Genomic DNA, 15660 nt, shown 5'->3' with positions numbered 1-15660 from the left:
CACCATTATTCTCGTTGGTGAAGATTATCCAAAATATCTCCTAAGGTTTTGCTGCCCTTTCGAGGTATTTTGGGGCTTAATTTTCGAACCCAAACGAAAAGGGGCAATCTCCTCAGTCTGCCTTTTGCAACAAGCCCAGCCCATTTGCTGCTGGAAGGAAAAAGCCCCTACAGATATATATATATATATATAATTCACACATATATATAATATAATATAATAAGATATTAGTACACAAAATGGGTATGCGAATTGATCCATTGAGATGTTAACAATGGGCCTTCTTGATGATTTCAGTCTACAAAAATTAAGCCTACAGTGAGCTTTCTTATATATACATATATATATATATATTTAACCAATATAATTATATATTAAAAATACAGGGTTTCACACTATGGCTTTGACAAATTTGGTCTGATGAGTAGATGGAGTTGACTTGTTATCCACAAATCCTAATCTTGTTTTGTCTCCCAAAGTTTTACCAAGATTGAGCATTTTATCAACTTTCTCTACACCAATAGTTAGCTCAATAATTCCATCTTTCGAACTTTGAAGTGCCTTCCACAGTCTTTCTTTAACCTCATTCAACAAACCAACCAAATCACCTTGCTCCATCAAATCCTTTTGCAGAGAATTAATCTTCTCATTTAAATCTTTTTTCTCATTCCTACTCACAGTCAAGAGAATATCCAATTTCTTCTCAAGATGAGTCTTTTCTTCATCAAGCTCTTTAAGCCTTTTTGATAAAGTGATATTTTTCTTTTTGATGTTCATTGTCTCTTCAAATAAGGCATCATATTTTTCATAGATATCTTCATTATCATCGTCCTCAACCTGACTATCACACCATTTTCATTCTTGTTAAAGTCTTGTCTCTCTGCGGTAGCCAATCCACTAAGACAAAAGACAAAAGCACAGGCACTTTGCCAGGTAGAAACCAATCCACTAAGACAAAAGCAATACAAAAGTGACTTAATTGACTCAAACACTTATCTCTCTATAGCAGCCAATTCACGCACTTGCTACTATTTTGACATGTCTCTGAATCGATTCCACATCATTGATGTTGATAGCGATACGAACCTCCACGATCGTCAGTCACCACCAAGGCACGAACACTAGTCCAACAAAGAAATTGATATGATGTGGGTGCTAGGTTGATTAGATTCACAAGGGAAAATCCAATCAACCTAAAGATGTTATGCTCAATGAACTTTAGTAAAGATGATGAAAATAAAAACTCAAGAGTTCATAAAAATTAACTCACAAGGGTGCAAAAAGCCACTTTCAGAATATGTGAGTTCCAAATTTTATATTTACTAAAACAAGGTATTTATATGACCTTAAATTTGTTTTAGGTTACTAGGAAGAGGTAAAAAGACCCAATAAAATTAGAACAAAGATTCCAAGAAGAAACGTGTGAAAAAAGGAAAAAAAAAAAAATAAGAATGCTGAAATCCCTCGTTTCCGCTCAAGCCCCCATCACAGCCACTCAAGTGCCAAAATCATAAAGTTGTCTCGCTTGAGCGCCAGTGAGTCTCCTCGAGCGACATAACACTGCATATTCAGATGCATGCACCACTTGAGCGCCAATAGGTCTGCTCAAGTGGCAGTGAATAGAAATTGATCTAAACTCAATGTAAACCTGATTTATTCAATACCAAAACACTTGTGAATGCATGAATGCAATTTAAAAACGTTTTAAGCTTATTCTAAATGATGCTAACCACCTGGAAATCATGTATTGTATCTAAGTCTAACTTACCTCACCTAAATGCATATGAAGCCTTGTTTTACGATGAACGGTCAAATATGTGCAACTTCAATCTTCTATCTGCATCTCTCTTGCTTTTCCAACTTCATAACTGCTCTTAATACTCAATCTAAAACATCCTAGTGTTTGTATAGAAAAGAAGCTTAGGCTAGGGAATGCCAATTTACAAATATGACACTTATAACTTCGTAACATTATATTAAGGCATCACTAGATAATCTGTCTTCTTAGTCCACTGACTCAGTCACTTTGAATGGAGGCTCAGAATTCTAATGTTGCTCAGCTTTAACTCTCAACCCCTCCTCCGTCACAAGATTTGACTGAGTTTCAGCAACAATTTCCTACTCAAAATATGTTTTTGCCTCAACCACATGCTCCAACTCCATCTACTTTAGTGTCTTCTTCCAAGAGGAAGTCTTAGTTCTTACATTTCTGGTTTTCAACCTAATCCTCTTTCGTTCATACAAATGTCCATGGTCCGATACACATACAATCAATTTCGCAAGAAAATATGAATTTTCGCTTGTTCTGGCTTAAACTCAAATAACTCCGAATGTCTATACATCAATGGTCAAGAATACACCAACATGTAGGAATTCAATGAAGCATGGTGAGAAAGAAATCAACTGTTTATCAATTTGGCCACGAGAAAGAAATAGCCAATTTAATAGAATTACCAAGTCACACAAACTAAGTACTCATCTACGATTATATAAAATTACCAAGTTTATGATTTTCATTCACAAGTATCCATAGAATTCAATCATGGTCATATATAAATTCATATGCAAGCAATTCCAATACTCGGATCCTAAGCTATGGTCAAGCATAAAAACCAAATATGAAATTGCAATTAAATGTATTGAATGAAAATTCATCGTTAGTCCTGAAAATTTGTATAAATTAAGCAATCAAATCCATAGAGTAATCATAATTAGGATTCCTCTTAGCCTTGTCTAAGAGTTTAGAACCCTTGAAACAAGAATTGTCAAATTCTTTGTATTTTTTGAAAGACTATTTCTCAAAATTTCCTTGTGGGTGATCATGTGAATAATATAATGCTCTCTTGAGGTAGTACTAAATATTTCAACATTTCTTCATTATGTATGAACTTAGTAGTTTTGTACTCAACAATCCCACTCTAAATCATTGGAGGAAAGACGCTTGTTATATGATGCAATGACTTGTGCTCGAAGAAATCCAACATAAAAGCATATGTGTTTCACTACCAACATGTTGCAATGACTCATGCACACTATACGCTTTGTGCATGTGCCGAATCAGAGAGACACTGCTAGTATAGAGGGAAATGGTGAATTTGGTAGGCAGAGGGTTTGGATGGCTAACGTTGGGGGTGGTCTTAGGTGGCTAAGATGGCACACGATTTGACAAATTTGCCCTCAATAGATTGAATTCAAAAAACTTTACGGTAAAGACGAAATTGACTATTTATAATGAGTTTGAGGACTAAATTGGCTGAAAAAAAAATAATTCAGGGGTTAAGTGCGATTAGCGTGATAATTCAAAAGTAAACTGGCTGAAAATCCCATATCAATGCTAGTGTGTGGAGAGTCAAAAGAATAATATACTAAGTTATAAAGATATATTTATCACAACAACAAAAAAGCGTTACAAATAATTTATGATTAAAAGAAGTAATTAAGAATTACATAAATTTTCTTTATTGAAAAAAAAAATACAACAAGAAGAACATAGTTTATAGATACATCAATGAATTTACCCACAAGACAAGATTACTAAAATAGAAGCCTAAGCCAATATGCATAAATGGATATAATTATATTTTAATAATGAACAATACTATCTACGTAAGTATGTTTGGAATCATAAAAATGTTTAGAGAATTTGTGATTTCCCTTTCTATGATATCTGGATCATAAAAATGTTTGGAATCATTACAGATGTGGGGTCTTGTAATGCAACTATAATTGGAAATAACATTTACCTCAACACTCAAGTATGAATTCCTTCTCTAACTGTCAATTGATTAGGAAAGAAACTAAAAAAAAGGCTAAAAGCTTCTTTAAAAATTATGATCCATCACAATCCCAATTATTTCATACAAAATCACATATTTTCTTTCACAAGTCAAGTCATTAGGCCCACTTTCGTGTCCCCACAAACTCTAGTTTAGCATAATCAACCAAAAACATGCAAATCAAATCTAAAATCTAAAAACATCATCCAATACGCATGAGAAACTCAAAATTTCTTCTTGAACTAAATTGAAAACCACAAAATTTGCAATTGTAAAGTTGGGTTAACAAAAAATATGCATAATTAACTATGCAAAGCAAACTCAAGTCTTGCATAATCAACAAAAAATTATGCAAATCAAATCGAAGACCCAAAACTTATTCCAAAACTAAACTTAAAACCAACATCAAACATACCATTCATCCCCTCTAGCCATTAGACGGTTGTTTATGATGTCAGTCAAGGCCTACCAGTTTTCGATGCTATCTCCAATGTAAGCATCATGAGTTGGACCTCCAGCTACACCATCATCGCCATTGTCGTCAAACCTTTGTCATCGTCTATCATTACCTAAGTTTTTCCCACACAAGATTTGTGCTCGCTGTTATTTTTTCCATTTCCATATTTGCCCTCTCCAGAGTCTCTAATGATCTCTTTCAAAGTGCGACCTTCATTACCATTACCTTCGGGACCTTTATCATCGCCTATGTTGCACGGACACGGATACGGCGACATGGGAACAAGAGAACAAGGGGAAATAACAAATCTCAAAAAACTAGGACAGTGGAACACGACAATTAAAAAATGTATATATAATAATACTTATATATATATATTTGTAAAAAAATTATTGATTTTCATACTCCAATTTCACAATACTATATAGTGAAATTCAAGCTTTGCAAGCCTCTCAAATGTAGTTTATTAATTTTATATGAATTATAATTGAATTAACACATTATTTGATCCTCAGTATGAATTGGGTCATGTGCGGAGAGTGTCTTGACCATGGGTAGGGCGGTGACCATTGGACACGAGCATCTGAGGAGTGTCTGAGTGTCCAACACTCGGGCTTAGTGGAGTGTCCATGCAACATAGATCATTGCCCTTACCCTTTGCCTCGGTGTTAAGTTTTCCGTTTCTAGATTTGCTGTATCTGGAGTCACTGCTGCTCCACTTCGAGTGCGGCCTTCATTACCGTTGCATTGTCATTTTTAGCGCCCTTAATGGCAGGGGTGTTAACGTTGACACCATTATCGGTGCTGGCCGATGACGGATGACCTTGGCCCTTCTCATCTCCCACGGACTTTTCTGGTTCCACAAAAACTTGATGAGATTTGAGACACCTTCCACAAGTCGTTCATTTTGTTGTCAATCTCATGCACTAGCTTGGAGTCCTCCAAAGGCCCCTCCCAATGCTTCCTATTCGACCACATCCAACCAGATAAGACAGGATAAGCACTACCCCAATGTCATGCTGAGTTCTTTGGTTGACGCTACGATGCCTACTTCTCCAGCTGCTTCATTAACTTTGACTTTGTCCACCGGCACTTCAAATTTCTTTTTGTAATCACGCATGTTGATGTGGATTGTCACCTACCCTCGTGGTTGCCTCCAGGTTGGGAAGAATCGTGGTTTTAGACAGCCTCCATAAAGATTTAGTATTGAACGTGGAAATCGAAAAACGGTGTTATATATTTTCAATATGATCCCAACACTTAAAATGAAATTGCAAACAAAAAAATATTTTCTTACTCTCTTTTCAAACCAATTGGCAAATTGATACCTATGTGTCCCATCCACATCTTGGACTCCAGAGTGGACTAGAGAATTTTTATGTTCTCTGCACGCATGAGATAACAATGCATACGTTAACAAACAAGTTAATGTATGCTCATATTCTCTCAATGAGTGTGAAGATTTCTTACTGAATAAAAGGCTCAGAATCGTCATTATTTGTTAAAACATAATATGTGGCAGCCCTGTGAAGCTCAATACTCATCTCCCTTAATTCACTTTTCCCAAAAGCTTTACCAGATGCTAAAAATATGGATAATTCAGATGCATCAGATGATGGTTGTCCTCCATCATAGTTTCTCTCTGTAAAACTAAATCTAGTTTCAACACGACTCAAATAGCGAGAGCAGAATGTTACGCATTCATCTGCCAAGTAATCTTCCGCAATAGACCCTTCTGGGTGAGCGTTATTACGAACATAACTCTTTAGCTTGTGCAAATACCTGTACAAGTATTATACATTACAACCTTGTTTTTTTTTTTTTGAAAATATAAATCAAAGACAATCTATACAAAAATAAATTCTAAACCATACATTACCTCTCTACAGGATACATCCACCTGAATGTATCTGGGCCAGTGACTTTTGCTTCCCATGCTAAGTGACAAGGTAAGTGAACCATGATATCGAAAAAGGTAGGAGGGAATATTTTCTCCAACTTGCAAAGAGTTATGACAATCTGATTTTCAAGCAATTCTAAATCTTCTGTTCTCAATACGTTGGCACATAATTCTCAAAAAAAAGTAACTAAACTCTATTAAAGGATCACATTCATCTCTAGGTAATAACTCTCGCACCACAAGTGAGATTAATCTCTCTAAAAACACATGACAGTCATGAGTTTTCATGCCTAAAATACTGCATTATGCCGCATTGACACACCAAGATATATTTGCCTAGTATCCATCTGGAACTTTTAATTCATCAACCATTGAAATACAGCTTTCTTATCATCGTTTGATAGTTCGTAATCAGCTTTAGGCCAAATAATATTCTCACCCTCTTCTATAGGATGAAGTTTTGATCTTATACCTATTTCTTAGAGATCAAGGCGAGCATTTAACGAATCTTTTGTCTTACCATCAATGTTCATCACTGTGCCAATCACATTTTCAAATACATTCTTCTCAATGTGCATAACATCCAAATTATGTCTCAACAAGAGAGTTTTCCAATAAGGCAATTTGAAAAAGATACTATGTTTCTTCCAATTGTGAGTCTTTCCAAATCCAGCTATTGTTTGCTTTGTTCCATTCTTACCATGGGTTATTTATCTCAGTTCACTAAGTTCATTTATCATATCAATGCCCGATGGTCTAGTTGGAGCAACTCTCTTCTCTCTTGTATTATCAAACTGCATCTTCTGATTACACCATGGGTGATCTAATTGTAAGAAACGTTGATGACCCATATAACATTGCTTGGAGCCATGACGTAAACTAAGATTTGAGGTATTGGACCCACAACATGGGCAAGCCAATTTTCCTTGTGTACTCCAACCTGACATATAAGCATATGCAGGATAGTCGTTGATAGTCCACATGATTGCAGCTCGCATTTGAAAATTCTGCTTCGTAGACATATCATATGTTTCAACGCCAATTCCCCATAAGTCTTGCAACTCATCTATCAATGGCCTCATGTATACATCAATATCTTGACCAGGGCCCTTTTTTCCTTGTATAAGTAAAGACATGAAGACATAAGGCTCTTTCATCAACATCCATGGAGGAAGGTTGTATGGGAATCAAAGGATTGGCCATAAGCTATACTTCACACTCATATTGCCAAAGGGGTTGAATCCGTCAGTTGCCAAACCAAGTCGTACATTGCGCGACTCATTACCAAAGGACTCATGTATTCTATCAAGAGATTTCCAAGCTTCAGAATCTGCTGGGTGCCTTAACACACCATCTTTCACACATTCCTCATAATGTCATCTCATATCTACAGCAGTCTTAGAAAACATAAATAATCTTTGAAGCCTTGGCATTAGTGGAAAATAACGCAACACCTTCCAAGGAACCTTTTTACCTTTCTCTTTCCCACCCCGACCTTGTGACTTCCATTGTGAAATCTTACATGTAGGACATTGGGATAAATTTTCATGCTCCTTATAATAGATTACACAATCGTTCTTACATGTGTCAATCTTCTCGTAATGAAGGCCGAGATCTTTAACAATCTTCTTTGCACCATACTTGGTTGTAGGCAACCTTTTACAAAAAGGAAATGCTTTTTTCAACACTTCCAGCAGCATGTTAAAAGATTTGTTGCTCCAATTATTGCTGCACTTGATATGCATCAAGGTAACAACAAAAGACAGGTTGGAGTATGTCTCACAACCCGTGTACAATGGCTCTTCCGCCTCTTCTAACAATTTGTAAAACTTTCATGCATTTCCATTTGGCTCTTGTTGAAAAACTTCTTCTATTAAACCATGCATGTCATCAATTGACTCCAGATTATCCACTTCATTTCCGTTACTACTACTACTACTATCACTTTCATCACTATCATTATCCTCATCCTCCCCATACAAATACCATCGAGTATAATCAAGCCTAATACCCTTAAACAGAAGATGTTGGTGTACTTCATCACGAACCTGTCTATCCCTATTACTACATTTAATGCAAGGACAATAAATTTTAATGTCATCATACTTCAGATGCTTATATGCGTAATCAATAAAATTGGCAACTCCAGTAAAATACTCATGTGTTGACCTCCCTGATCGCATCCATGATTTATCAATTGGCATATTATCTACATTTGATTGAGACAAGATAGAAACAAATTATAGTAAAAGACAAATAACAATTGGCATATTACATTGATCATATATTGATCATATATCGATCATATACATAACACATTACGCTAGACATTACCAAACTCAGATAAAATGCATTGACATGCATCTGATATACATAAAAAATCTCATGCTTTAATTAGTAAAATCGGTACCTGCAAAAAGTTGGGGCAAACGACTGGACTATTTTTTCCATGCCTTTTCATTTTCAAGCAGCATATACACTGTAAGGCTTTAAATCCATTTACAAGCTGTTGGTTTGGTCTTAAAACTTATCAGCTTAAACTTGAGGCAAAACAAAAACAAAAAATTTGGATTTATTTTGACTTGCTCTCTGTTTTCTAGCTAGGAGGTAAGTGGTCACAATTGCTTGGCTTAGCTGAGGAACATAATGTCATGGTACACAAGTTTTGGGTGGTTAAAACTAGAATATAGAACCATGTCATACAAAATATACCAAAATACAACACAAGAAATTCGAACATGTTATGCATGAATAAGATAAATCGATCATATACATAACACATTACGCTAGACATTACCAAACTCTGATAAAATGCATTGACATGCATCTAATATACATAAAAAATCTCATGCTTTAATTAGCAAAATCGGTACCTGCAAAAAGTTGGGGCAAACGACTGGACTATTTTTTCCATGCCTTTTCATTTTCAAGCAGCATATACACTGTAAGGCTTTAAATCCATTTACAAGCTGTTGGTTTGGTCTTAAAACTTATCAGCTTAAACTTGAGGCAAAACAAAAACAAAAAATTTGGATTTATTTTGACTTGCTCTCTGTTTTCTAGCTAGGAGGTAAGTGGTCACAATTGCTTGGCTTAGCTGAGGAACATAATGTCATGGTACACAAGTTTTGGGTGGTTAAAACTAGAATATAGAACCATGTCATACAAAATATACCAAAATACAACACAAGAAATTCGAACATGTTATGCATGAATAAGATAAATAAACATAGAGCTGCTACTGATTTTGCATATGTGTTGTTAGGCTTCTATCTCAAACCTCATTCCTCTTGTCCATATGTGTTGTTAGGCTTCTATCTCAAACCTCATTCCTCTTGTCCTGAAACCACTAACTGGAGTAGGACAACAACACATAAAAGCTGAAATTATAAATGATATTGCTCTAGACAAAGCTTTATATACCATTCATTCTTTTATAGGCCAAAACTACATAACAGAGTATTTAACTAAAAGATGCCATCAACACTTAAACAGATTCAGGAAAAAACAAACAAACTAAGAGAAAATTCCAAATTGACAGAAAATAAAAAAGATAAACAGATTTAACTAGTAATTTTGCAAATTTAGTAAGTCAACAAAAAACATATAACTTTATGTCATAATCAATTATATCCTCACATAGTACTACCCCAATTCCATATGAATCGTTGAGGTGTAGACCTTCCGAATATCAAGTGTAATAAGAATTGTTAAAAATTGAATATCTAATGTTTGTACACTTCGATATAAAAGACAATTTACAATTTTGTTATATATAATTAATAACACTATAGAATAGGGAGGTTACTACAATTTGGAAGCCTGGGAAGATGTGTAGTTATTAGAGAAAGAGATTAGAGAGGTGTGGTGGCTTTTGGAACTTGGTTTGAGATGGGAAGAGAAATGAAGGGGTGTGCTGGTCTGGTTCCTAGTTAAATGTAATCCACCATGTGTATGAAACTAAAAGCTAAAGTGGTGGTGTATTTTCTGATATGTTGTGGAAATACATGTCTTCTCTTCCATTTATTTGGAGCAAATAATAGGCGTTCCTGCCCAATCACCAAACAATCCAGGGGTCAACCCTCTTGCCTTCCATGGCTTTTTCTTGCTTTTGGGGGTCAATTGACCACCCTTGCCCCAACGTGGGTCCGCCCCTGATAACATATATGCACACTCCGGGAAGGGCCAAGCCAGAACAGTTACGATCCAAGAAATCGCCTTTTTGAAGATCGTATGATACCTCGACATGTTGAAACGAATGTTTTTCGGTAATGAAGCCGTTTTCCCCTCCTAGAGGTGCCTTAAATATATACCTTTATGGATCAACTCAACTTACAAGGGCTAGAAATGGAGAGGATGAAGCAAAGCCAAGAGGAAGCCTAAGCAAGTGAAACTCTCGCGAATAGGAGAAGAAGTCTATCAGCTCAAACTGAGAAAGAGGGGTGCAAACGGGGAACCACTTACACCGCCCTTTACTCTCTAACTAAGAAACGTGAGGAGTCTTCGGCAAAGATATTTTTATTCACACTAGAAATTAAACATCAAATTTTTCGAGACTTTTTCCGATGCAAGTTATATGCCATAGCAAATAATAACTATTTTTGACAGCAGTTAATTGCAATCGGAAATGAAAATGTACTTCCGATAACTAAAATTATTTGTCGGAAATTGACAACTATTTTCAACAAGCAAAACATGTCGTCGATAAAATGCAATTATTTCTGACCTCACATAATTGCCCTTGGAAATATAGACTCATTATCAAGAAGACATATTTTCCTTCGGAAATAAGTGACTATTTCCGAGGGTAAAAACAGCCCCTCAGAAATAACCATTACAATTACAATGGCCATGCCTTTGGTCGGTAATTCAACTGGCGCCAAGGCTTTCCGCCTAAAAACAATGTATTTCTGACATCCATGGAGACTATTTCCGAGGGTACATTCATAGTCGGAAATAAAATGCATCATATTGACATATTTCCGACGGCCAACATTTTTAAGTCCAAAAAATGACCTTTTCCGACGATATTTAGGGGCCATCGAATAAAGTTTGTCGCGAAAGACCATTTTTTTTTGTAGTGAATCTTGCATTATTACAACCGAAGAAATCTTGTTTGACATGCTAGTAGAACTTCCTTACGAGATTCCTTAGTTTGATCGCATTCAGTGAACTCACTCTCTAGCAAAGCACCTACGCACTTATCTCAGTGTCCACAAATGAATGACTTGAGACTAGTCATCCTCTTAATTGAGCAGATAGCGTGCGCACCGGTCTTTGCGGTTCGTCAATGCCTAGTTGAAATATCCTATGAGAGGGAAAATTTGGTTTGAGTTATAGGGAAAGGTCCCATTGCATCTAACCTCTTTAAATCACTTTCCTTATCTCATAAATTCATGGACTTGTCAAATAGGTCAATGGTCAACTCCTACTACCTTCCAATGAAACTACATGTTCTTTCAATATGGTTACTGCTCTGAGGTATGTCTTAGAGGATATATATGTTGCTGTGTTGAAGATATATGTTTATGTATGTTGTTTTTTTTTCCTTTATATATATAATCTATCCAGTGGCTTGTTAGACAATGAATGCTAAAAAATAAAAATAGAAACAAGAATGAAATGAAATGAGCTTTAGATATTTTAAGGCTCAAAAACTAGAAGGAAAAAAAAAGGCAATGGGCCAGCCCCAAACGAGAATCGGGCAGGTTCGATTGGTTCAGTTGCCATTTTGGTCAAGAATCGAACTAAACTAGATAGGATGAATAGTGCCAATTATAATTCCCGTTTAGGCCCACCCTCATGTAGCCCGAAGAGCCACAACCCCCTGAGTCCCCCTCCCAATCTTCACCACAGTCAATTGATGAAGGGTTTTTTTGGGTGTTTTTATTAACTTATTCTGTACCTTTGGATCAAAATTGTTTAAATCTAACGGTTCCAAAAGTGACTGTACCCATACAGCCAAATGATTCGATTGCGCCGCCAACTCCTCCTCCTCTCTCTCTCTCTCTCTCTCTCATTCTCCGCGTCTCTACTCTTCTCCCTCCCAAGCCTTCTGCGTTTATTCTTCTCTCTCTCCCTCTCCCGCTCCCCTCTGCGTCTCTTCTCTGTACCACAGAGTTTTCGTTCGTATTATAGCAAAAAGAAAGACCTGAGGTCGCTAGGGTTTCTTCAAAGTCTCTTCGACTAAAACCTCTTTCTGTAACCCCAAAACCCATTGAATTTCCCAGCCATGGCGAGCACCAAAGTTCAGAGGATTATGACCCAACCCATTGTACGTTTCTTTCTCCATCGTCCTCATCTTTGTTTTGTTCCCCCTTTTTTTTTAATGATTCACTGACACATTTCCTTCTTTTTTCTTTCGGGGTTTTTGCTGCAGAACTTGATTTTCAGGTTCCTTCAAAGTGTAAGTCATCCTTGTCACTCTTTTTGATTGATTTTTTCATCTGGGTTTGTTTCGGAAAGCTCGCATCCCGGGTGGTTTTTTTGAATTTTTTTTTTTTTATTTTTTTTATACAGAAAGCTCGCATTCAGATTTGGCTCTTTGAGCAAAAGGACCTCAGGATTGAAGGCCGAATTATTGTAAGTTTGTTTTGTTTTTTATTTTCAAACGAAATTTTTATTAGGCTCCACTGGGGTTTAAGTGTTATTTTGTTAATGCTGCTAGATGCTTATTAGCATAAATTGAGTTCTTTGTCTTTGTTTTTTCTTCGTATTGATAATAATTTATCTTCTCTAATTGATTTGCCCATATTGGGAATCAAATGTCTTTTTTCCCGATATGATTAAGCTTAAAAGTCTGTGTTAACTGTCATAAAATTAGTGTTCAATTTAAGTATTCTATTGTTGGTTGGATTTTACCCGTAAACCTGAGGATTTTTAGGAAGAGTCAAACTCAAAACCTAACAATTTACTTTTGGTACAAACTCAAGCGCGCTTGTAAAAGTATAAAGTAATAAATAGAGAGCTCACTACTTATCACTTTCATTCTCTACATGTAAAAAGACAAAAGGTTTTTTTCTAAAACAGGGAGGAGAATAGGGAGTGTGTGGAGCTTTATTTTTTGCCATACACTCTCCACTGTAGCTAAAGAGCTCAAAAAAGATATGAACGTTCTACTATACATTATTTGTTGTAGAGATTACACAGTATTGGATAACATGTAGTTTTAGGCTTTTAGCTTCTGTTCTGTTGAATAAGATTTGGGTTCTTATTGATTTTAAAGACATAACTGGAGGTGCATTGTGGAATGACTGAATCGTGCATTTAAAATAACTTGGGTAAACATCTATATCTGTTGAATTAGTACTGCATTATCTGGTAGATCTTAAGAATATTGGTTTTTCTTGGAGGAATTTGTATTTTGTGTAATGAGGGTGCGGAAGTATGACCATCTGCTATGATTGATTATCGTATTTGAGTGGAAAACTAGTTTGCCAAATAAAGTAGAAGATATGCCAAAGAAAAATGTGGAAGCTTCTGATCTGGGGGATTATTAGTTTTCGAACAGTTAGTATCGGTCAGTTGGTAAAACATGTTTCCCTTGTTGAGACATGCTTCTACGCTGTTCTGGTAAAGACTTTGGCAGGACTTTGCATAATAAGAGTATGGAGTGCTTTTTGAAAGGGACTTTTGTTGAAACATCACAGATTTAGTTCCAATTTTGTAACCATGTCCAGGTTCAAATTATAGTCCACAAACCGGCTGGGTCTAGATCATAAGACCTTTAGTACAGGGAATACATTTCAAAGCCTTGATTTCGTATTGGGTTTTCAAACTTTTCCTTCTTCCCTATTGCCATTCTCTAGAATCTCTACTAACACTTCATTTTAAACCACATTTTTTTTACAAGTGGACTTGGATTATGCCCTTTAGAATTTCAATTGCTCCAAATGGACAAAACTAGTCATACATTCTTCAAATGAATGTGCTAGAAGTTCAGCTTTATGTGGCTGGATGAAGATGTTAGTCATTGATGAAGATGGGAAAATAGGTAGAAAAGTGGAAAAAGTAAGAAACAATATAAACAGCAGGATATCCTGGAAGTTTGAATTATATATATATATATATATATATATATTCCACTAGAGGGCTTTCATATTGTCTGACTTGTTCTCTCAATGTACTTACAAATGCAATTTTACCTTTCCTTTTGTGATGCCTTGTATGTGATGGCTTGAACCTTACTATTCCTAATTTTCTAACTGGTTGAGGATATGTTTGCTCTGCTTGATTATCTCCATATTTCACATATGAGCTAGTTGCATATTTTATAGTCTTCCATTTCTCCAAGAAACGATTGTCATAAATGAGAAGCTGACATAGCAATGATGTAATTTGCATTATCATATATGCGTACTTTCTCCGTCTCTTTCTCTATCTCTGTATATTCCCCTTATTTAAGTCAGCATATATTATATGTAGATATATCTGACCATAGTGTCTTAAATTCTTTGGTGGTCATATGTGTTTTTAGGGTTTTGATGAGTATATGAATTTGGTTCTGGATGAGGCTGAAGAAGTTAGCATCAAGAAAAAAACCAGAAAGTCATTGGGTGAGTCTCCTCGTCTTTCGCTCCCCTGCTAACCTAAGCTTGTGCAATCTCTAAATTGTTTCTGTCTTGTTTTAATTTTTTCAGGACGCATTCTTCTGAAAGGAGATAACATAACTCTGATGATGAACACGTAAGTCAATTGAAACTGTGTGTGTGTGTGTGTGTCTCTCTCTCTCTGCGTCTCTCGGTCGCTCTCTCTCTGTCTAACAATATCTTTTCCAAATTCCAGGGGGAAATGACGACCAATCTAATAAATGCAGAAACTTTGGCTACAGTGTATCTTTAATGCGACGGAGGTTGAGCTATTTAGATTTACTACTTTTCTAAAACAAATGTATGTTGGATGTCATTTATGAGTAGTGAGATATGTATTGACAATCTTAATTGCAAGCACGCAGTGAGATATACGTTCACTGGTATTACTGACACTATCTTGTTTTGTGATGCAGAATTCTTTATACTTTGTGTTTGCATTTGATCGCCTTTGCTCTTGTTAGGCTTTCTGCACAAAACCTTGTATGTTAATGGTAATTCAGTTCAACCATGATTGGATAGATTGCTAACCCTTTTTAATTTGGAAATAAATTGTTCGTCATCCCTGTTTGACCTAATTGCGGTTCTTTTTGTTAGAGAAAAAAAAAAAGAAAAGAAAATCAAAGGTGCCTTTCGAATGAATCAATTGTTTTCGTTCTCAATTTTGTTGTTTTCTGTGTTTTATGAAATTTTAGGTCGAGATAATTTTATTTCGCTGTAAAATAATCATCTTCCTCTTGTTTTCTCACTCCTAATTTTGGGTTTTTAGTCCCAGATTTTATTGACTCAGTGGTAAAACGTTATGAACGTAGAACGCCGAGGGTTAAGCAGTAAGACAAATCATAGCAACAAACAACTAAAAGGAATTATGGGTCAAACTAAGAGCATAACGATCAAAGATTTCAAAGATTGAAGATATCAAATCCCATTTCCTAATTC

General features: G+C 35.8%; 1 protein-coding gene across 2 annotated transcripts; it reads left to right on the top strand.

Annotated features, from left to right (window-relative positions):
• Positions 1 to 12196: 12196 nt before the first annotated feature.
• LOC103327085 (uncharacterized) lies at positions 12197 to 15116 on the top strand. 2 transcript variants are annotated; one of them, XM_008229373.3, is made up of 6 exons: positions 12197 to 12407; positions 12513 to 12539; positions 12653 to 12715; positions 14610 to 14688; positions 14773 to 14818; positions 14918 to 15116. In XM_008229373.3, exons 1-6 carry the CDS (start codon positions 12366 to 12368, stop codon positions 14925 to 14927), a joined length of 267 nt encoding a protein of 88 aa, XP_008227595.1. In that variant the 5' UTR covers positions 12197 to 12365; the 3' UTR covers positions 14928 to 15116. The 2 variants fall into 2 exon arrangements, with proteins under 2 accessions (XP_008227595.1, XP_088905133.1); XM_089049007.1 differs by lacking the exon at positions 14918 to 15116 and having other exon boundaries at positions 14773 to 14822.
• Positions 15117 to 15660: the final 544 nt, after the last annotated feature.

The sequence above is a fragment of the Prunus mume genome, linkage group LG3 (genome assembly GCF_029339155.1).
Source record: "Prunus mume cultivar Tortuosa linkage group LG3, ASM2933915v1, whole genome shotgun sequence".
In the NCBI taxonomy this organism is placed as follows: domain Eukaryota; kingdom Viridiplantae; phylum Streptophyta; class Magnoliopsida; order Rosales; family Rosaceae; genus Prunus; species Prunus mume.
This window is presented reverse-complemented; position numbering and strand designations above follow the sequence as displayed.